Source organism: Uloborus diversus, chromosome 1, assembly GCF_026930045.1.
Source record: "Uloborus diversus isolate 005 chromosome 1, Udiv.v.3.1, whole genome shotgun sequence".
Classification (NCBI taxonomy): Eukaryota; Metazoa; Arthropoda; class Arachnida; order Araneae; family Uloboridae; genus Uloborus; species Uloborus diversus.
This window is the reverse complement of record NC_072731.1, coordinates 74,633,531-74,657,540: the sequence shown is the minus strand read 5'-3', so window position 1 is coordinate 74,657,540 and position 24,010 is coordinate 74,633,531. Positions and strand designations below refer to the sequence as shown.

At 33.4% G+C, this 24,010-nt stretch overlaps 1 protein-coding gene across 2 annotated transcripts in view; it reads right to left on the bottom strand.

Moving 5' to 3' along the window:
• Positions 1-15,567: 15,567 nt before the first annotated feature.
• LOC129234651 (neuropathy target esterase sws-like) overlaps positions 15,568-24,010 on the bottom strand; it is a 124,245-nt gene continuing 115,802 nt past the window's right edge. For both annotated transcript variants that reach the window (XM_054868691.1, XM_054868690.1), the window contains exons 32-33: positions 20,247-20,335; positions 15,568-15,767 (exon numbers count right to left, since the gene is read on the bottom strand). In XM_054868691.1, the coding sequence (XP_054724666.1) occupies positions 15,675-15,767; positions 20,247-20,335 (182 nt within the window). In that variant the 3' untranslated portion in view covers positions 15,568-15,674. The remainder of the gene's footprint in view (positions 15,768-20,246; positions 20,336-24,010) is intronic.

The window sequence follows — 24,010 nt, the reverse complement described above, 5'->3', positions numbered from 1 at the left end:
AATAAATAAACTCTTCAAACAAAGTCATTTGAGAACAACTAAGATCCCCAATAGTGGTTACTTTGAAATAAACACCGACAATATTGTAAATACGTAAACAGTAAAAAGAAAAAAAAACTTTTAAAACCGCTTTTTTAAAAGGATGACTTGAGTAAGAAATCCGAGAAAACTTGCATCATTTGAAAAATTTCTAAAGTACAAAATCCACGAATCTACACTTGCTTAAGTTCAGCACCGAAATGAATTTGTTAACTTCACTAACAAAATAATCTTTGGAATTGATGTTGTTCATTTTTGCTTTTGATTAAAATGCTTGTCTCATCCACTAACGACTGAACAAGTAAAATAAAAGCTAATAAAAAATCTAATACGAACTAGTTATTTCAAAAAAAAAAAAAAACATATTGTTAGTAGTTTTAGCAGGAGTGTTGTACGACTGTACGACATATTTTAAGATCTATGGTTAATATCCGTACTTGTAACCAAAAGTAATTTTCAGCAAGAGCTCTGTCGCTAAGATTGAAAAAATATCTAAAGAATAAATCCCCAATTCACCCATAAATACCATCCATGACTCCCGGGGGCTATTCCCGCAGACAAAAACGGGGATGGAAAGGGATTGATGGATACACGTGGCGATTGCTTCACCGTCATCTGCGGTGAACATCTGCACAGAAGAGAAAGCTCGATGGATGTCGTCCGCTGTCCAAGCCAATAACTGCTTTTTGGAGGGAAACCCCCATGGGTGGGATAAAGCCTGTCGGACCTAACGCAATTAGCACCGGAAAGGGAAAATTAATGGACGGTCCCAGCTCAAGACCCCACTGTCAATACGGAGAAGATACGTCGTAAAATGTGCAAAGCAAAAAACGGACAGCAACATGTGACTTTTGGGGGAATTAATGTTTGATTCATCGACGGCAGTAGTTATTAATTGGGAGTTTTACAAAGAAGGAAGTTAAAAAAATCTTCAGAACCCAAATTTTAAAGATATTTTATCGCATAAATCTTTTTGAAGTTATGATTTTACAAATATATTTGTATTAAGGTGAAGGAATACATTTCAGCAAAGGAGAATTTGCACTCTTTTATAAACCACGAAAGCTTACACAAACATAGATAAGGGAGGTAATTTTCCGTTACAGGTATGTCATGGATCATTTTCAAGATTTTTCACCTATATAATCAAAACAAAATGCTTAGTGGTTCATTAAACGCTGCCAAAATCAGTATTGCTCAAATTTGAAATTTAATGCTTAGTTTTTAAACTAAGCACTCTATTAAATAAGACAAATTTTTATATATATATAAAAAAAGAACAATTCGTCCGAATTTTGAGATATAGAATTCAAATTATGTTTTTCGCAATCAGGAATTGCTATAGGAACCTTCTCGCTGGTTTTCTTGCTTCTAATAATGGCTTTTATCGCAACCATAATTTGAATTCAACGTCAAAATTCAAGTGAATGCCAGGGGCTGGATGTTTATGTGCTGGATACTGTTTTAGCGTTAAAAGGATTGTGTAAAGTCGAGGAGGTCGTTTAAAAATAATTCGATTCCGAGTCACATGGACGCCACCGCGCCATGCTCGCGGAGGCCAGTGGACCAGAGCACTAGACGCCACCACCGAAGAGGAGGGACATGCTCTTGGAGGCCCGTACACCAGAGGAGTTAGCATTATAAGCATCTCTACCTCTACTAATAATAAAGCTGAAAGCCTCTCTGTCTGGATTTCTGTCCGGATTTCTGTCTGGATCTCTGTGACGCGCATAGCGCCTAGACCATTCAGCCGATTTCCATGGAATTTGGCAAAAAGTTAGTTTGTACCATGGAGGTGTGCATCTCGAAGCGATTTTTCGAAAATTCGATTTTGTTCTTTTCATATTCCAATTTTAAGAACAAGATGGACGAGTAAATTACCAAGTTATCATAACGTGGAACCGTAAGATGGGCAAGCCAATTGGCGAGAAATTCTCAATACATTAGTTGTAAATATACAAGCGAATCAAAAGACCTTTTAATTTTCTACTACGAGCAAAGCCGTGCGGGTACCACTAGTATAATATAAAATTAAAACAACGAGTTAGATTTTTCTCGTCCTCATGGAAAGCTGAAAAATCAAAGCAACATCAAGCTCAAAAAAAAAAAAAAAAAAAAAAAAAAAAAAAAAAAAAAAAAAAAAAAAAAACAGGAAAGTGTCTGACATGGGCCTGATATTATCATCGTTACCGTTAGACTGTCAACCTCATTGTTCAATTCATTTATTTGTCGCTTTACTCAGTGCTAAGTTAATGAACACTGTAAATGTCGTTTTCTTATTTCATTTCTAACAGTGTAAAGAAAGCAACGTACAGGTTTGTACCTGATGATGGGGTTCGGACGAATTCATGACGTAGTAAAATGAAGAAAGTAGGATACTCTTTACTTTAATATCACATATTTTATTAAAAATGTTTATTCTTAACTTAATAAAATAAAAAAATACAAGATGTTCCGACTAGATTTAAACGAGTTTTCTTTTCTCTATTCTATCATCAATTTTCTCGCATCCGGTCAATATTCTTTTAATTACCTGAAAATGAAAACTGCGTCAAACATAACATTTTAACATTTAAATTTGATTTCTAAAAACAAAATATGCCTCTCTCATCTGATAGAACAGGTCTGTAAAAAATAAACAAACGAAAAAAAATAAAGTCGTTAAAGTCGTGGAACTTTTAAACAATGCAGCATAAGACACTTTTTCCATAAAAAAGTATTTAATCGTTTTCAAAAAAAAAAAAGAATGAAAAATAAAGTGAAAAAGCACTTCAAAAAGCACAATTAAAAAAAAAAAAAAAAAAAAAAAAACACAAGAAGTTCCGATCAAAACTAAACGAGCCTACTTTCCTGTATACCAATATCGACTTCCTAGTATCTGATAAATATAATCGGAGTCCCAACTTTTCCCAAATATGTTTGTCTGAAGCAAATCCGCTTTAAGTTCGGGATCTAAATTAGCCTTAAGTTTCCTCGTGGGTGCTAATTTTAAGGTTTTTTGAACTGTTAAATTCAAAAGGAAAAATTTCCTTGCAGATATCTTTCATTATTATTATTTCAGGGGTTCTCAAACTGGGTGCCGTAGGAAGAGAGGAGGGCATGTCGCGAAGTGTCCATAGTATCAACATGTATTTAAGGTGGGTGTGCAAATTAAGGTCATTTTCACCAATAAGTAATCTCTTCATTCATGTAGCACAGTAAAAATTTGCTAGATCGTGACTTCGTCGTCATCAGAAAATTAACTGATGATAAAATATTCTCAACAAGTAGTTTTTAATTACCAGGCAATAGAAACAAGGTAACAAAAGTTATTGCAAACGAATGATGTCAAAACTACTTAACCTTATTATACAGGTTACTAGTATGAAAAAAGGTATTTATTGTTCTTGAAGACTAATTTATGATCCCAGTAAGGCTAAACCGTCTTTCTTTGTTAAAACCGCTGGAAAAACATTATTAAAACTTAAATTTTCACTTTTTTTATTTTTTTCTTAGTTTTTATGTATGAGTCATTTTGTGACCATGCAAAAGCTGAAACCAATTCAATCATAAATGAGCGAGAAACTAGGTTATGTACCTCAGGGTGGTCTTGTTTGGTGCACTTAACTTATATAGTAGACATGGGCTCGGGTACCGTGAGAAAGTTCTAATTATTCAAAGGGTTCCGCAAGTCGAAAAAGTTTTAGAACCCCTGGTTTATTTTATTTTTAATGTCATTTTTGTCAAAGCACTCGCTGTAAATGTAGTTTCCGTACTTCAATTTTAGCAGTGCAAAGAAAGCAATGCTCAGGTTTATACCGGACGAATTCATTTCGTATTAAAATGAAGAAACAAGATAAATTATACATTATCATCATATAAATTTTTTAAAACCTGTTTTTTTCAACGGAATAAAACTAACAAAAAGGTAATAAAATAAATGAAACATTTTGTCTCAAGTTGGTCTAAAATTGCCGCATTTAGATTGTCAACCTCATTGTTTATTTCATTTACAATAGTAGTTCTTTAAATGGTCCACAGGGACTCCGCTTTCTTAATACTTATTTTATACTATGACTACAAGATTTTACAGGACAGAAAAATGAACTCCAATGAAAGAAGTTTTAGAACGTTGTTTTAAAGTTGGGGAAAATAAAAAAATTCCATCTCTTTCTGCGGAATTTAAAAAAAAATTGTTTCAGTTATATTTTTCTGCATACAATCAATTTGAGCTATGATAAAGTAATTTCTTTCACAAAAAATGCCTGCATTGACAACCGAGATGATTTAAGGTCAGGGTTACTTAAAAAATGACCAAACAATCGAATTTTTTTATTGCTCATATCCAAACTTCAAACCATTTCAAAAACACGAAAAAAAAGAAAAAAAAAAAAACATCACTCTGTAGTTCAATTATTTTTTAAAGCTACGAGTGGTCTTACGCATCAGCTCTGACAGGGGTTTTTGCTTTGGGTCATGCACGCTAAGTGATTTAAAAATGAAACAAAACTTAAATGAAGTATTTTCTCCTCTCGGTCAATAGTTTGGATGTGTGCACGTGTTTACATATTTCTTGAATCGCTAAGGATTATTTTTTTCTATAACGGAGAGATTTCAATGATACTTTTTGTTGTCAGTAGTGTATAATTTTAAAAACTGCGTTTTATACATATTTTCTACATTTTTAGAGCATGTTAAAAATATATGAAATAATTGTCTTGATGTTTAAACTTTATTTGACTGCATAATACCATCTGCATTGATTTACATTAATGCATAGATTTGTAGAAATGATTATTGCGGACATTTAGAAAATAACATGTTCCAAATAAAAGAGCGCTTAAAATTTTTCTTTAAATTAAATGTTAAAACTGCGTTGAACTTTCATAAAAAGTGGTCAAAATTATACATTTCAGGAAATAAATTACTGATCAGTAAAAAAGTGAACGTACAAAATTTTCAAAAAAATTATCTATTTCACTCGAAACTGACAAGTTTATGAGAGCAATAAGGCACCATAAGCATGACAAATTTACGATTAAGTATAAAACGTGTACTGTTGAAGCGTCAAATTCACCCTTGTCATTAAAAACATTCTTTTTTGTGCACATTCTGTATAGTAATATTACCAGAAGTGCATTTTGTGCCGTTTTAATTACTTAAAGTATGGATAAAAAGTTATAAAAAGTTATGTTGTTTTCTTTTAATTTTCCATTCTGTAGTAAAACCTATCACACTATCTCTTAGCTTGCTATCAAAAATGTTCTTAATTACTGTAGTAACATTCAATATTAAGAGCTTTCGAAAACCCTTAATGCGAATTTTCACACTATCAAGGTCATTCGGAAAATTTTTATTTGCTCCATAATATTTCCATGCATTCTGCTTTCAACTTTCGAATGTAAATATGGCACTGTTTTACTAATTTTGTAACCGTCCTAAGGTAGGGGTCCGAGAAAAACAAACAATCCGCATAAATAAGTTCGGGAACCCTTGATATGTTATGTTTTTGTTAAAGCACCAACTTTATACAATCGCTGTAAATGTAGTTTCCTTATTTCAATATTAACAGTGCAGAGAAAACAGCGCACAGGTTTATACCGGACGAATTCATGACGTAATAAATGAAGAGAACAAGATAAGTTAAACCAATGCCTTTTTGCATAAAAAGTGAAATAAGAAGTAACAACGTCAAATAGCACAAATTGGCATTGAAATAACAGAATTTCTTTAAATATTAAGCCCTTTTCATAACGCAATCAAAAGGACAAAACAACCTTTCTGGATCAGAAAGGACAATTTAAGCATTCCTATAGTTTTCGAAAATTTCAAGAAAATGACACCACAAACGAAGAAAAGTGCAGCTCAGGTCAAGAAGAGGATTTGTCTCTTATCATTATCTAGCTTTCAATCATAACTTTGAGTGTTCAAACATGCATATTTTTCATATTGGGAAAGTTTGGTTTGAAATGACTAGAACCGCACTTTTCATCGTTTGTGGTGTCATTTTCTTGGAATTTTCGAAAGCTACAGGAATTCTTAAATGTCCTTTCTGACCCAGAAAGGTTATTTTGTCTTTTTGAGTGCGTTATGAAAAGTGCTTAGTTTTTTTTTTAAATTCTGTTATTTTATTCTTTTAGTGTAAATGTACTTCAGAAATAGAATAAATTTACCATCGCAAAACTTTTATTTTTTCACATAAATGCTCGGTACTGAAAGGGAAAAAAAAGTTTTTACGTTTCTAAAACATTAAACAGTTGGGACTAAAATTTAACCCTTGTTCCTCACTAGGATTTATGCTTGCTAATTTCATCCTCGCTTCAGAGAAGCCTTGATTGAAAATTTTCATTATGATTGCTTTTAACATTACTGTTACAAGGCAACAAAATTTGTAACAATGGGCTTCATGTTTGAACATTTAATGGGGAAATTACATGAAATTTGCGTTTTTCCATCTTAACCGAAATAATAATTTTATTTCAGAATTTTAATTTTTCAGCGTTAAGTTGTGCCTTAGATTAAGCAAATCATTTAGTGAAATCCAGAAGTCTCTTTAGTGATCTAGTGGTTGAAATGTAAGCAAAACCAGGCCTCCGATTACTCCATGACAATCAGGCCGAGTATAATAAAAGAGCTTAAAAAACGTTCCTTATTTCGCCGAAACACTTGTCTGCTGTAATCCGCGATTTATGCTATTTGACGCTGTCATTTCTTATTTTACTGAACAAGATAAATTTTACATTATCATATAATTTTTTTAAAACCTGTTCTTCCTCAGCTGAATAGAATCAATAAAATATAATAAAATAAGTAAAAAATTAAAAGGAAAATATCTTACGTTTGCATTAAATTATCATCTTTACAATGTCAATATTGTTTATTTCATTCATAGTGACATTTTTGTCAAAAAGCAAACTTAATAAAACCGCTGTAAACGTCGTTTCCTTATTTCAATGCCAACAGTGCAAAGAAAACAACGCACAGGTTTCATCTTTTATCTTTAAACGAGCAATTCTTTTGGGTATATACAGTGGCATAGCTAGGGAGGGGGCGCTTTTGGAGCGCGGAAATTTCACATTTTTGATGTGAAAAAATTTAACGCGTTTTCCCAATAAGAAAACCACGCTTTCGATCTATTACTAGAGGAAAAAAGAAAAAAAAATATCATCGAATTGTAAGGTTTTAGTACGACTAAGATAGTAAAATTACTCTAATACAAAATATGTCTTTTTCTTGTGGACATCTCATCTCTATTCTTTGTTTTTTCTCTTCCTTCGTCTGAAGCTACAGACTGAGGGAGGTGGTAGTGTAAAGTCAAGGGACCATGTTTTTTTTTTCTTTTCTTTTTGCTGTTAAAGTTAACTATTACGGAGGAAACAAAAAATTTCATAACCTTTCGTTATATGATGAAAGTACCACCTGATTTTAAGTAAGTTCCTAGAAAACCACCGAATTAAAAAAAATACATTTTTTTAAAAAGAAAGTGACAACAAGAGTAAAAGGATAGAGGTTTAAATAGGAGGGCGATTTCTTGTTCATTTTCAGGATAGCACTATCTGATTCAACAATTGCTTTGATTGGTCATTGACTACAAAATTTTCACTAAGGCAGAATAAATTTTATGGTCACTTTATAAAACTAGTATGTTGTGGCCATCACGAAACTTTCTTCTATATTTTCTTTTTTTTTCTGATCCCACCCCATGCTTGACGTGGACGCAATATTCCCAACAAAAACAAAATTACACATGCAAAAACTTGACGACCAACCCAATGTCTGAATTATTGAAAAAGCAAAGAGCGAAAATTGAAAGTTATTTTAAAAGCCTTGCTTGAATTAATTACAAATATTTTATTTGTTAACAACCATAAGATGGCAACAGTTAAAAATTTTAAATCATTGAGATAATATTTCCGATCATTTCCATACAATTACTAGTATGTTGTGGCCATCACGAAACTTTCTTCTATATTTTTCTTTTTTTTCTGATCCCTCCCCATGCTTGACGAGGAAGCAATATTCCCAACAAAAACAAAATTACACATGCAAAAACTTGACGACTATCCCAATGTCTGAATTATTGCAAAAGCAAAGCAAAGAGCGAAAATTGAAAGTTATTTTAAAAGCCTTGCTTGAATTAATTACAAATATTTTATTTGTTAACAAACATAAGATGGCACAGTTAAAAATTTTAAATCATTGAGATAATATTTCCGTTCATTTCCATACAATTAAAATCACGAGAAATACGCAGACGACAATCTATTACGAATTATCTTTCTTATTGCTGCATTAATAAAAATATTTTTATTCGCAAAAAAAAAAAAAAAAAAAAAAAAAAAAAAAAAAAAAAAAAAGAAAATCAACACCTCTTGGAGCGATCGGCGTCAAAATTGAACCAAAGCCTGTTTACATATGGATTCACATATATTCCAAATTTCAACCAGAACGTAGCATTACTTCTTGAGATAGGGCACTCAAAATGGAAAAAAAGAACGGGTGATTGCGCTACCCCCTTTTTAGCTGTTGACACAAAAATAAAATCAGTTCTTATACCCACTAAGGGCTACTTGCCGATAAATTTTTCTTTCATTCCGTTCATTATTTCTTGAGATACAGCAGTCACAATTGACGACAAAAAACGTTCTATAGCTCAACCCCCGTTTGAGTTATTGACACCAAAATTGAATCAGCACCTGTTCCTGTTAATACCAACATATGGACCAAATTTTGTTTGATTCCGCCAGTTACTTCCTGAGGAATAGCAAGCACGCGTAACTCGAAAAACGTCCCATTGCTCCACCCCCCTTGGAGGAATTCGCGCCAAAAACTAATGGGCACAAGTTCACATAGGGGCACATATGTGTACCAAATTTCGTTCGATTTCATGCGGTAGTTTTTGTTGTAGAGCGGCCACAAAAAACTGGTCACACACAGACGTGACGCACATAAATACACACACACACACACATACATACACACACACACACAGACAGACAGACATTTTCCAAAAATGGTCGAAATGGACTCAGCACACCTCAAAACGTTCGAATCCGTCAAAATTCGAAATTCGAAAATTTGCACGAATCCAATACTTTCTTCTATATATTAGATATAGAAGAAAGTAAAAAGAATATTCACAACTCGTATAATAATTGCTTGTACTGCTGTATTATATCAAGTAATTCCTTTACATATAATGAGTTTCACATTTAGTCATTCATTTTAAGGAAAGGATTTTAATTTGTAAAATGATCTCTTGGCAAAGCCGTTCACATTTCGATCTCTATTAAATTAGTGAATAAGAGAATCATTCAAATTTGGTAATGTAGCAGTACCGGATCTGAGGAAGGTGAGGGAGTGAGTCTTGATTGTATCCTGCGTGGCAACTTCTGAACTAGTCAACATTAGGTGAGTCGTTTAAGTACGGATCCAAAAGGGAGTTATAACTCCCTTTAAGAAACCAAATTGACCTTAAATTTGCGTTTTTAAAACTTTAAATTAGGAAAATTACCCCGACCTACTGGTCGACCCTACAGGTCGTAAAATTGTGACAAAAGGGGAGTAAGAAGTGTGACATCAAGCATTTTTTTTAATATGAATATGTTTATAAAAATTAGTTTATGCAAAATACTTTGTGACATATGGGGAAGGGGGTCAAAAATGTTGAAAAAATTGTAACATCATTTATGGACAGCCCCTTACCAAGAAATAGAACGAAGATTTGCAGAACTACGTATATGCAGTATAAATTAGCTCCATACCCATGGCATTATTTAACGAAAGTGCACTGAGGAAGTGCAGAAAGTTAGCACTTCTTCAGTAAGAAATTTGTTAAAAGTGATTAATAAGTAATCATACTGAAAGTCTCCAACCCTAGGAGGGAAGGGGAGCCAGATTTTGTGGTTTTCGATTATATCTCGGAATTGGAAACGGCAGGAAAAACTTGTTTCGAATAAAAGTGAAAATTAACTAAATTTATTTTGAAATTGTTTTTCTACATATATGTTATATTTCCAGTGGTTTACAGTATGAATAGATGGATTGAGGACGTGCAGAACGTCATCACTATGCATACTGCTTAAGGAAATTGATAATGACATTGATTTAATAAAAATTGAATTTGTTGTTAATGATGGTACCTTGTCTACAAAACTGTTAGGCAAAAAGAGGCAGCTGCATAAACCATAAAAACATCAATAACAGTTAGAACATTGAAACGACAATCAAACGAGAAGGTCTCTTTCCAACTTTCATAATAAGTCAGCTGACATATCCGCAAATGATGAAACTGTTAAAAAACGAGACAAATACGCTCTAAGCTTTTGGTGATGTTGACATTTATATTGCGAAGACGGCTATCATCAGATGGTAAAATTCATCGGTAGCTATCGTTTGAGAGGAAGTAATCCTGGTTGTTTCTTTGATAGCCAAATCCCCAAATGATCACATCATTCTGCTGTCAAAATGTACCAGAAATCTAAAATCATACTACATGTATCTAAGGTATAGATCAACAGTTCTTCTTCCCTTGAATCCATTGAGGCTGTTGGGGTCACATTTATCTCTAATGGGTACGGTGCTCTAGTCACAGAAAAGTCCCTCAACGAGTTCCCTTACAGATCATTTATCAAAGTAGCTGCAAACATCAAGACTGATTTCTAACTCTGCCGTACCACCAGGTACACCTGTAGCTAGGAACTTAATGGTGAAGTACCGGTTTGGTGGTTTGGGAAAGGAGAAACAACCGACTCGCGCCGAAATTCTCGGAATCGAATGTTGCTCCTGTCGGATTCTTGAAGATGATTTTGACCGATTGCTTTTCTACAAGTGACTGGAAGGTTACTTGTTGAAAATCATCGTTAAACTACTCTCGCAAGCTTGCATTGCAGGGGCAGTTGCAACAACGGAATCAAAATATTTATCCAAGACGAAGGGGACGACGATGACATCAATACATTACCCATTTCTCAGAACAACTTTTCCACTGCCGGTGACATGACCTATCCGCCTCAAAATAAAACCAAGATGTCACCTTCAAGATGATATTTTCATTTTCTAATTACTGTTAGTCCATATTTCATATAACCACTTTCAAAATATGATTAGTAATAATGTTATAAAAACTATAATTACAAAAAGGTGCTGCCGGTCAATTACATTTACCTTATTTCTATTATTAAAATTTTCATTATCACGCTAATAGCTTCACATTCATAGGCGGATTTAGAACTGAGTACCTGGGGGGGGGGGGAGGCAGCATTTTTTTCTTTTAGCATTATCAGTTGTATTGATTACAACTGGCTGGTTTAGACTTAGCGTGCCCCTAAGCTATTTCAGTGTTTGGGTCTCTTAAGTAGTCTGGTCAACTTTTCTATCAGTGGCAAAAAAGGCCATGCATTATACATAAGGTCTAAGGTAGAAAATGGAGTCCCTTTTAAGTAGGAAATAGAATATCTCCAATTTTAGGGGGTCCGGGGGGTTTCTCCCCTGGAGGAATTTTTGTAAAATAGATATAAAATTCTGCATTTTGAAGTCTTAGAAGGGCTAATTGAAACTACTAAAATCTCGGGGACAAATAACAAAACTCTTTTGCAAATTACGATAATACACAGTAAAAATTGTTTTCTGGTTGACAAATCAATTACAGCAGTTCTCAGAGAGAAAAAGCGAGAAAGAATAGAAGATTATGCATTGTTATTTGCTTACTTTGGCTGTCGGCTCAATTTAATCAGTTTTGATCACGCCTCCAACCCACCGACAAATACAACAATGAATTAAATACAAAATGATCAATAGTAAAAAAATGCTTTTAAAGAAATGGTGTATAGATTTAGAAAATAGGCCCATTTGGACAATTTATAATTTATACACTTGATAAGAAATAAAGTTGAAGCACACTTTGCTTAGGAATTTCAAAGACTCGTCTAATCGGTTTCAAGGACTCGAGAACAGTTAAAATTATTTAATGCACTTAAATTGGCCTTTCCAGTCTCTGAAATTTAGTACTTGATTGTACTGTTTTACAGTATTGTTCTAAATTTGTAAGAAACAACTATTTCAAGTTTCGGGCCTCAGTGGCCGAGCGGTATTGCTCAGAAACTGCTTACATGCAGAGAGGCACGGATCTGATTCCCGCCTACTGCCCTGGGTGTTCTTCTGATTTCCTTGTATTGTAATAAATCTGAATTGTACTATATGTGTCTGAATAAAAGTCGGACTTCCACCTACAATGGGGCTCAGTCAAATAGAAGCCGCTCATATTAGCATCAAAAGCGTATTAACGCCTTCGTTATTCATTACCTTGGCTGCTCCAAGGGGCATCACGAACAACATTTGAAGTTTAAAAGAAGAAAAAAACTATTGTTTTCTCATTACAACAACTTTTTATTTTCAATTACAAGTAGTGCAAAAAACGTAAAGAAAAAATAGAGGTAGTGTTTTTTTTTTTTTTTTTTTTTTGCTTCCTTCTGGGCTGAACATATTAACAATCTGCAGAAGAAGTAAGATAAACGCAAGTAATACAAAATAATTTCCAAAATTACTGCATTCGGAATTAAATAAACAGCAATATATGAAACATGCGAGTCACAAAAATTTATCTCAAGTAATATGCTACAGAAACGTGAGAACCATGATTTTTTTAATATTTTTTTTGCAGGATGTGGCAAGGAGCTAAATTTGACACATTTCGGCATTTCTCTTCCTACCCCCCATCATTTGTTATAAATTTTTTAATTTCTGGCTGGTATCCACACTTCTCCAAATTTTCAAGCACTTTAAAATGGAATTTATTTTTTCAAGTACTTTTCTTCTTTTCTTTAAAGAACAAATCATGAAATTTTCCGGAGTTGGGGGCCTTCAACAAAGCGGCTGCCCTAAACTATAGGTTGTTTAGTTTATAGGTAAATCTGTTTCTTTCTTTTTTTTTTTTTTAATCTTTGTTTTAGTTTCCAATTTGTTGAAACAGTCGTATAGCGGCTGATTACTCATATTTTCACTCATATACTTGCTCTAATGGTTTTCAATTCAAAGTAGTCGTTTTCAACACATTTCAACAACTCGGCCACAGCTTTACTCTTTGTAATACCAGTGTACAGTCCCCCCCCCCCCATCAAAAAAAGGACAGTCGCTATTCTCTTCATTTTCACTTCTGAACTTTTCAAAAAAAAAAAAATCATTATTTTTTCTTTCACATTTTTGAAGGTGTGTTGTTACCATGTATAAAGTCCTCCCAAGACTGGGGGGGGGCATTGACCCCCCTCACCCTCCCATAAATCCGCCCATGTTCACATTCATTTCAATAAGAATAACGAAATACATTAAATTGAGTACATTCAAGAACTTCATAATTTTTTATTGCTTTTCAGCTGGGTGTCGCGTTGATTGGGCTTTGTATTTCTTTGGTATCAGGTTCAGAAGTGTTCAGCTAGTGGATTTCCGTACACAGAAAACCGTCAGGGTCCTTGTCACATGATTGCTGCACAAGATCCCTTGAGCGTCTATTTGGCACAGAATCAAGTAATGGAGAATTAAAGACAACTACAATAGTAATAATAGTAGTAAAAAGAAGAAATTTAAAATTCAAACTTTAAATTTCTTTCCATTAGAATTATGTTGCCTTGACATTAATTTCCCCATTTTCCTTCAAATCCTAATTATCTTATTCACTTCGGAAATAGTTTCGATTTTGCGTGCTCAGTCATAAAAAAACGAGGTGCGTCATGGCCGGATAATTGGACAGTTCGAGCATTTAGAGTTCGGATGACTGGAACCCTACTTTGATATAACCCTAATTAAATTTAGAAAGTAGTAATTATGTTATGAGGGGGGGAAATTCATATTCAGAGAATTTACAATTTAAAAATATCGATTTTTTTTAAATCCACTTTTTGTGAGTTTTTTTCTGAAATTAGATGTTTAATAGAGCTTTAAACGGTAAAAAGTATAATGAACATCTATGGAGTGATATAACCAATGTTAAAAAATTATACATTTTTTTTTAAATCGCCATTTTTGGTTTTGGACCAAAAATGGCCGCCAGGGGGGGGGAGGGTTTTTGGAATGTCTCCCCTTCCTAAAATATTTGTATATACAATGTCTACAAACATGCCAGTTTCAAAATTTTATCACAAAATGCAGTTTCTTCCCCCATAGCCCCCTGACTAAGAGCTACCCGACCGATTTCGCTGAAATTTTCAGTATCTTCCATTCAGCTCTGGAAAAGTTTGTGGACCGGTTCGAAAAAATTCGACGAGCATTTTTTTTTAAAATTCCAATTTAGGCCCGATTTTAAAATAAATTCTCGAATATTGGGCTGAAAAATTGCTTGCACATATTATTATTACATATCGTTAGAAAGGGTAGAATTTTCCGCGTTCCACGCAATTTGTTTCAATGCTCTAACTTAATTGCGGCGGGAGTTATTGGTGTTTTTAGCTCGAATTTTTTTAGGCATAGCTGAAATTTAGGCATTACTTCCTTAATTAAATATATCAAAAGTGAAGGAACTGTACAACAGTTTTCTTTTTGACACCATTGGAAATAGAGACATTTTTTTACTCCAGATCCATCTCAACCTATGATCGAAAAACCAAGCTTCCATCTCCAAATGGAAAAAAGTCACAAGCCTTTTTAAATCAAGTTCAAAAAATCTCATATCCTTTCAAATTGTAAACCATTTTCTTTTGCATTTTGGTTCCTCAAACTTATTTTATTTTGTGTTTCCATGGTTACGCTTTTTTAAATCCATTTTTCTCGATTAATTTCTAAAATGTATTTTAATATCTGTCGTCATTGTTTGGGAAGGAAATTTTGCATGAAGTTTTTTTTAAATTTATTTATTCAAGTCTGATTGTTGAACATATGTCACTTGACACAATGTTTATTTTCAAGGTGGACCAGGCAACACAGCTAATTAACATTTAAAAAAAAATTGGAACCTACTAATATTTGGTCATTATTTATTTAATATTAAGCTTATTTCTTGCTTAAACATTTTGTACAATTAGTCAATTGCATGTGGGGTAAAGTGAAATCCTTCATTTCGTTTACTTTGTTCAATCCTTTATGAATTCACTTATGAATTCATTTAGTAATAAAACTCTATTAAATAAGTCACTTATTTTCTCATTCATTCACTCGTTTGTTTTTTCCTCAGATGTTAATTTATTCCTTTATAGCTTCATTTTCCACTTATTCACTCATTTATTTAACCAAAAATATTTTCAATAATCAAATATAAAGTATTTTGAAAGATTTTTAAAAAAAATTTTCACTTAGCTGTCATGGGGAAAAAAACAGGTAAACTTTCCACTTTTTTTTTTAAAGAAACGAATTTAATGCCAAAAATAAAAAAATGTTTCTATTCAAATGCTTTTTTAAATACACTGTTCCTTCTTATGTATTGTAATTTTAAAAACAAATTTCCAATATGTTCATTTAAAAAAAATTAAGCTATCTTAACTATTTTGCTCTGACCTACATTCCCCAATATATGTGTGTGTACAGCTTCAGTTATTAAAATAGTAAAAAAGTAACACTACAAAATTGATTTATAAAACAGTTTATTATATACACATCTTTAATTGCACACATATAAATAATAAATAAAAACTGTCATAATTCTTAAAAATAATATGTAACCAATAAATTAATCATAAGTCTCTTTCTATGGAATATTCAACATCTGATAAAGATCCAATGTTATCATGTTGTGATCTTGAATAATCTTCTTCAATATCATCTTCCTGTAATAAGATTTAACAATTCATATCAATACTTTAGACAAAAAATGTTTTACAAATTAGTATGCATATTTTGGAGCTCAAGTGAGTAAAAAACCCTTCACACAAAGAGATGTAATAAATTTTGAACTCACCTTTAAAAAAAAGTAAATAAATAATTTAAAAACCTTGCTTTAAAATCATGTAATACATTTTGAACTCATGTTAAAAAAAAGCTTAAACTAGTACATTACAAAAATTAATACTTTATTAGGTTAATAAAAATTGCTGACTATTTAGATACATAAACATTTTCCGGAAAATTTTTGGTACTTTTTAATTTCAGACCAGCAAATTGAAGGGCCTCTAAAATTAAGGACATCTATATGAACATGAACTAAACATAATCATATTTAAGTCAATCTGTACCATGTGCTTTGCCTTGGTTACAATTTAAATACTTTCTCACTCTCTCCCCTATAAAACTTTTAAAAGATACAGATATCAGCTAGCTGCTGAACACCTTTGCATAATAATTTGAGTAATTAGTATGCAAAGGAAAACTGGTAACTGGTGTTCTTGATTGACATTTTCCCACTAAGCACTTGCAATTATGGTTTTGCAAGGTCACTAGGTTTCGGTAAATTCAGAATCATTCTTTCTCATGTTACTTTTTTGAGACAGCAAGTTTTAAAAATGAAAGGTGAAACAAAAATGGAATCAAATGAAACAGATTTTTTTTTGGCAATAGAATATTTTGCACACAATAATGGAAAATGCATTTATATGCTACAAAAATTGGTTAATCTCTTTTTTTTTTCATAATTTCATGAATCTGTTACTTCATTCAGGAAAATGAAAATAATAAGAGAAAAATACTTATTATGCATTAATATACTTGCTGCATATGAAATAAACAGAAACAGTAGATTTTACTTCGAAAAACAAGAAATAAACAATATGATTTGTATCAAAAAACAGAAAAAAAGAAACAGTACTATTTTTCTTTGAAAATATTTTAAAATAAGTTTTAAAACTAGAATTTTAGTTAGATCAACATATAACTTCCCGACATTTGAAAACTCACCTTCAAAATGATTACAGAATTTTGTTTAAACGTTTTCGAATTAAGGTTCAAAAGAAAAATTCTTTTTCTAGCCTTTTAACAAACTTTAATAATAATAATCGAAAAAAAAAAATGAACTCAGACGCAACAATATTGCATTGTTCTATAAGAAATATGAAAATGGGAAACAAAGAACTTTTTAATGAATAAAATAATTTACAAAATGTACTTAAATCTGGCCGTGCTGAACAATATCAATAATTACCAACACAGTAGCTAGCACTTTTGGGTAAAAAAATAATGGGTAGAAAAAAATCTCTGATTTGGGTAAATTTTTTATCCTTTTTTGTTTCTTGAGTTTGAAGCATTTTTTTCTTTTTAAATTAGCTGAATCTAAAAAGCGGAAGGAAATCATACTAAAGAGGAAACCATGAGGCAGCCTAAAAAAACGGTGGAAAGGCGGAAGCTCTTTAGAAAAACAGTAAATTTGGAAGGCATGCTTTAACTATAATCTTATATCTTTAAATGAGTAATTCTTGTGGGTATGTATGTATATATATACACTGGTGTCCAAAAGTTAAGCATAATTCATAAAATGTAAGAAAACTCTTGTAAATGTTCATAAAATTATATAAAATTACTTATGGAGATTCATTGGTTGAAGAAGAAACATTTTGCTTATGCAAAATATCATAGTCGATGGCATCATTCGCGAAATAGGTGCGCTTGTCGGAATGTGGATAAAACGACTCTCACATTTTAGAGAGTTCAAGCTCGTTTCATGCAATTGCTGTACCAAGAAACATTTATTTTGGTGAAACAAGATTAATAGTGGCACAAAAGTGCCAATTAGACATGTTTGCGAAGGAAAGAATCGTTGCAATACTGGAATCTAAACAACCGCAATCCGAAGTGTCTCGTATTCTTAATGTAGCTCAGTATGTAATCTTGAGACTGTGGCAGAGGTTTCAAAATACGAGTGATGTTCTCCGATGGTCAGTACCAGGTCGACCAAGAGTCAAAACCGCTCGCCAAGATCAATTTCTGGCAATTTCTGCGTGACGTCATAGGGACAGCTGTACCAGAGAACTGGGTTTGGCGCTCAGTGCCGCCACAGGAATAACAATTTCGAGGCAAACTATTTACAGGAGACTCAATCATGTTGGTCTGTATGCCAGAAGACCAGCAGTTTGCATTCCACTCACGTCAGCGCATAAACGCGGTTGTTTAAACTGGAGCTTGCAACATCACCATTGGAGTGTGGGGACAGTGGGCCAATATGATGATGAGTGATGAGTCCCGCTTTACTCTACAGAGTGATTCTCATCAGGTAACAGCATGGAGAGAAAAAGGAACTCGTTTCCAACAGCGAAACATAAGAGAAAGACACCACTTTGCGTCAGCGGGAGTAATGGTGTGGGCGGGCATTATGTTGGACGGTCGCAGCGACCTCCTTATTTGTGAGAAAGGTCCTGTCAGTGGTAAAAGATACGGAGACGAAGTTCTTGAACCTTATGTTTGCTTGTTTCAAGGTGCTGTCGGTCCTGACTTCATATTCATGGGTGATAATGCGCAATATCCCCGTACAGCTGTGGTCGATGACTTCCTTGAATCAGAAAATATCTAGCGAATGACGTGGGCAGAGAACTCCCCTGATTTGAACCCTATTGAACATGTCTGGGATATTCTCGCGAGAGAACTTGCAGCCCATTCTCCCCTGCCAAGCTCCGTTCCGGAGCTAAAAAGAGCTCTCCAGCATGCTTGGAACTGTTTGAGCCCACAACTCATCCATCATGTCATAGAAAGCATGAGTAATCGGTGTGCAGCGTGCATGGCTGTCAGAGGTGGTCATACACATTTTTAAACTCCACTATCATATTTTTTTTCTTTTTTTTTTGTGTAAAGAGTAGATTCCTCATACGCCTAATTTTCTTTCAAACTATTCTTTTGAATGATAAAAGTAAATATTACAGTTTTTTTAATAGTTTCATTGTGTTGTAACCGTGTTGCTTTCGCATATCACGTTTACTCCTATTCCGATGCATACTTCATTCATTACTCACATAAATAGCAATTATGCTTAACTTTTGGACACCAGTGTATATTTGTATTTCGTATCTCGGCAACGGCTCTAACGATTTGGATGAAATTTTGGATTTAATTGTAGTTTTGCATTCTATGTTCATCTACATCAGTGTTTTTTCTGTAAAAACGTGATTTCTTACAAAAAACTCGTTTTTAAAAATGAAGTCTGCTTAAGTTAAGCCTTGAAAAAAAAACTATGAATTGACACATAAGGCAGAGGATTTGAAACCATAGCAATGAAAATTAGTCGTTTGAAAATTTCAAACTTGCTTAGGGTTGCCAGGCTTGGCTGATTATTAGCCACTTTGGCTAATTTTAATCACACTTGGTTGAAAACAAATTCAAGAGCATTATGTAAGTTGATGTTAGGAATTTTTTTTTAGCGAAACTATTGTTTGAGTGTATTATTTTCGTTTTTACACTTCAAATAGTTTCATATATTTTTAAAATTGGGATGAAATCGCGAAACGCAACATAGTATGGAAGAAAGTATGAGGTTAAGAACCAAATTCACCATAGTAAAATTGACTCCAAGTTTAAATTCTTATAATTAATGACAGAAAAATTTTATGGTGGAAACAAAAATGTAACAGATAGTTTAAAACGAAATGCTGATTTAATTGCATTCAGAATATTTTTTATTTGGTATTTTAGTGTTATTAGTAGGTCGCCGTGCATTTTCAATTCTAGCAATTTTTTTCCACATTTACTGTCACCATCTTTGGTCTAAGAAACTACATTTTTTGGTGATACCGTACATTAAACATTTATATGCAACCAGCTCAGAGTTTCCCTAGGTGGATGTCTGTGGGGGAAGGGAGTCCTATATTCAGTAATAGGCTTCTTATGGCTGAAAATATTATAATTCTGATGAAGTGTTTACATGTATCTCTTGCATCTCTCTTTTCTCGTAAGCAGATGCAAGGATTGGCGAGAACAGAAATATTTTGTAAACGCTTTGCTTTTCAAGCATATTTAAAAAAGTACTTTGAACCTTAGACAAACACGATTTTACGAAAGGAAAAAAAAAAAACTTTTAAAGTCGAGTGATGCTCGGTCATCCAGGTACTACAATATAATTCAAGGCAGCAAGAAGCAAGGGGATGTAAGTGAATCTTAGTTGCAAGTAAAACATGTGCAAAGTTCAAACCAAAGGTAGAGCTTCATTGAGAAGTTTTTTATGAAGTACGCTGTATTGCAGCATCTGCTAAGGTTACTAGCACCAGCTCTTGTCACAAAACAAGATGAAAGTTTCGCCTACCATTTTTACAAGTTCTCTCTCAAATTTTTATTTTTTGCTATTTTACCCCTTTGCTTCTAAGTGCTTCATTTCTAAACTATTTTCTCATTACCTTATCTGTATCTCCCAATAAGCTCGGATCAGGTTCTGACGTATATCCATTGACATCACGGTTATAGAGGTCAGATTCTTCATCTGAATCTGGAAAAGAATTAACAGTAAATTTTTTCAACATCATTAAAAGCTGACATTCGTAATTTGATAAATTGAGAAAGAAAAATGGAATACTTTCAAATTTACACTAAAAGTTGCAATTTGAATTTGGTAGTTGAGGTAAAAAATCCTACTAAGTAGTTCTTTAAAATTGTTAAAAAGACTGAGCTCACCAGTGCTGTCCTTGTTATGGAATTTGTTTGAATTCTCTCTTTGCTCCAGCAAAGGGCAGTAACTACAGTCGAACTCACTCATAATGAGAGTGAAGGGTTTGTGATGTTTGCTCCTAATGACTGAGAGCTCGAAAAAAAAATGTTCGTGAAGAAAAACATACAACAGGGGTTTCGCAAACTTTTTCCACTAACGGCACTCTTTGAAGAATTAGAATTTTCTCATAGCCCCAGACCTGTTTTATTATTTAGATAAGTGCGCCAAATAAGGCTACTTTAAAGTTCATAACCTAAAATCTTTCTCTTTTATGACTGGATTGCTCCAGCTTTTGCATATTCATCATATGACTCATAAAAACTAAGGGAAAAAATAAAACCAAGTGAAAATTTAAGTTGTTTCAATTGTTTCGCTCCAGTTTTAGCAAAGAATGCGATTTAGTCTTAAGAACATTGGCCTTCATAAGGAAAACGCTGAGCAAAGGTTACTACTTACAAAATTAAAGAAAAAAAAGCCATCAAACAAACAAACAAAAAATTGAAAGATCCTTTAATACCAATCTATATTAAACTACATTTGATAACTTCAAAAACATTACCAACCATTCCATGTTTGCTTCCTAGGAAGGAATCGATCGTCATATTCGGGGCAAGTGATGATTTGTTAATTTCTGTTTTTTGTCCCTAAGGGGCACAATTCGTACATATATGAACAGCTTCTGCAGCACATAAGCATATCTTCCACCCGATACTAGGGCGTCACCTTATAAAGACACCAGAGTGCCAAGAAGGCTAATCACGGCCTTAACAGTTAGCAAAACATTTTTCTTTGTTATCAAATCACAGGGAAAAAATGACTTTTTATTTATCTTTGTGTATTAGATGACTACGTATGAATTAGGTTACAAGAACAATAAAAAACTTTTTAATAGTACCTTGAACCATGTAGAAGCAAAATAAGGTAAGGTAGTTTTTACATCACTCTTCTGCAATAACTTGTGCTACACATTTGCCAGGTTATTAAAAAATACTTGCTGATAATGCTTTATCATCAGTTAGGCTTTCTGATGAAGATGAAGTCACAATCAAACAATTTTTTACAATCTTACTTCAAAAAATGGGGGATAGCTTTATTGGTCAATGTGACTTTATTTGGCAAACTCACCTTACATATACTATATTGATAAAATAGACACTTTGCGGCACCCTTTGTCTCCTCCTACGGCACTCCAGGGTGCCGCGGGAGCTGAGAGTCCCTGACATACAAGTTCACCTGTTAGTGATTGTTTTTGTTCCATAAAATACCAAACAAGTCGGCTAATTTGCTTTTAAATGTCTTATTATCGCTTTATTGTTTTCAAGGAATAATCATTGTCCAAAAAACATTCTCATTTGCACCACATACATCGAAAAAAGCTTAAAGTTTTTCTACACATTAAAAGCCATTGAGTGATTTGAGGGTTGTTCTGTTTCCAATTCTTCAAATTTTGTGTTATCGATGGCAAATCTAGGAGATGGGCTATGGGGCTGCAGCACCACCCCCCTCCCTATAAGACCAAAGTCCCTGAACTCTTTCAAGTCCTTAAACATTTTAGGACTTCCATTTTTTACACATTTCCATAGGATCGTTCTAGAATTCGTTTCTTCCTAACATCATCTAAATGGAACTTAGATTTCAAAAAACATTTCTGTGAGAGATTCGCCATTTTTTCAGTAAGTTACAGCCCTATAGCCAGGGCTAAAGCAGAAATACATGAAATACACCGCCAGCTCAGTCATTCTAGCCGAGGACTGCAGTTTCGTGCTTTAAGCACGAAAATGCGTTGCCTTTAATCTTTGTGTTGAATCGAACCATTGCTTCGGTCACAGGTCTGGTAAGTGCTAATTCTATATTAGCAATTAGTTTGTTTGGCAGTCTTGGCTTCCTTAAGAGATTTTCCACCTCCAGCTCCGTCACTTCCTATGCTGAGCTGATGAGTGCTAATAAGGATGAAACTGCAGTCCTCGGCTGGAATGACTGAGCTGGCGGTGTATTTCATCTCCATTGCCCAAATGTCTTCAAAAGATGTCATACAATTGCGTTTCTAGGACTTCAATTTCGAAAGATTAGAGAGCATTCTTGATCCTCCACCTCCCCCCCCCTCTTAGAGATAATTTAAAACTTCATTTTTGGACTTCAACTATAAGTGGTTTCCAAGGAAGAGTCTCTGAGCTTGAACCCTTTATAAAAATAATAGAACCTTTCCTCCTCCAAATATCACCAGAGATAGTATAAATTGCATTTTAAAGACTACAATTTCGAAAAATTACCCAGTCTCCTTTATTCACTTCAGTAAAGGTTTGAGACACAATGACAATTTACAACTGTTTTGACCTTAGCGAGCCCCTCTTAAAACAAAATCCTAGATTCGCCATTACTAATTAGTATCATCACTTTTCTTATTTTTTTTTCAACTGCCATAGTTTGAGTTTGAGTTAACCCTAGAGTCAATGACCGGGTACCCGGGTACCTTTTTGCAACTTTTATCATAATTTTTACACCTTGTAACAAGGTCTTTTTAAAATTGATTTTAATCCTTGTTATTTACATGAATCTGAACTAAAGGAAGTTGTAACGTTGTTTTCAAAAAAAGTTTTGAGGGGAGTTTTTTAGCCTTTAAAATTTTTATACCTAGATTCAATAACCAGGTACCTGGGTACCCATTGCACTGAATGTCAAAAAATACCCCTTCAAAATGCTTCTGACACCAATTTTTGACTCTCATGTAAAATGAGCCTTTGAATCAAATTATGACCACCGTTTCCCCCCTCACTCCCAATACCCCCTTTCGACATCGCACCCCCAAATTGTATAACGCTTTCTGCAATTACATAGTAATTATTTATATTTGATAGGGAAAACAGCATTGTATTCAACATTAATATTCTTCTGAAGGGTTAGAGAAGATTATAGTTCAAAAGCATGAACATTTGTAGCAAGTTGGGACACTCAAGCGCGTACCCCCCCCCCCCCCCCAAAAAAAATCTAAAAAATCCTCAGAAACGATTTTTTTCGATAAAGGTTTGTTTTTCAATTTTTTCACTTATTTTCTGGTGTAAAAACGAAAAATTGGAGTCGCTTCCCATGTCCGAAATTTTTTTCGCGCTGTAAAAAAAAGTAAAATAAATAAAAATGAATAAACAGTTGAAAACATTGCAATTACACACGAGTCACACTGCAGATCGTAGACGCAAAGAAAGTTTCCGTATAATTTACATTTATTCAAATTACATTTACAGATACAGTCTGAGTAAAAACTTTAAGTCCAGGTCACTTTTTTGAGAAACTGGACACGCCTTAATCTTAGGATCAAAAAGTCATATGAGTGATAATTATTAACCTTAAATACAAGTAAAAAAGACAAAAAAAAAATTAATTGTAAGTGTTTCATTATTAGAAAATATTACAGATCAATATTTGAACTGAGTAAAATCTTTAAGGCCAACATCGAAAAAG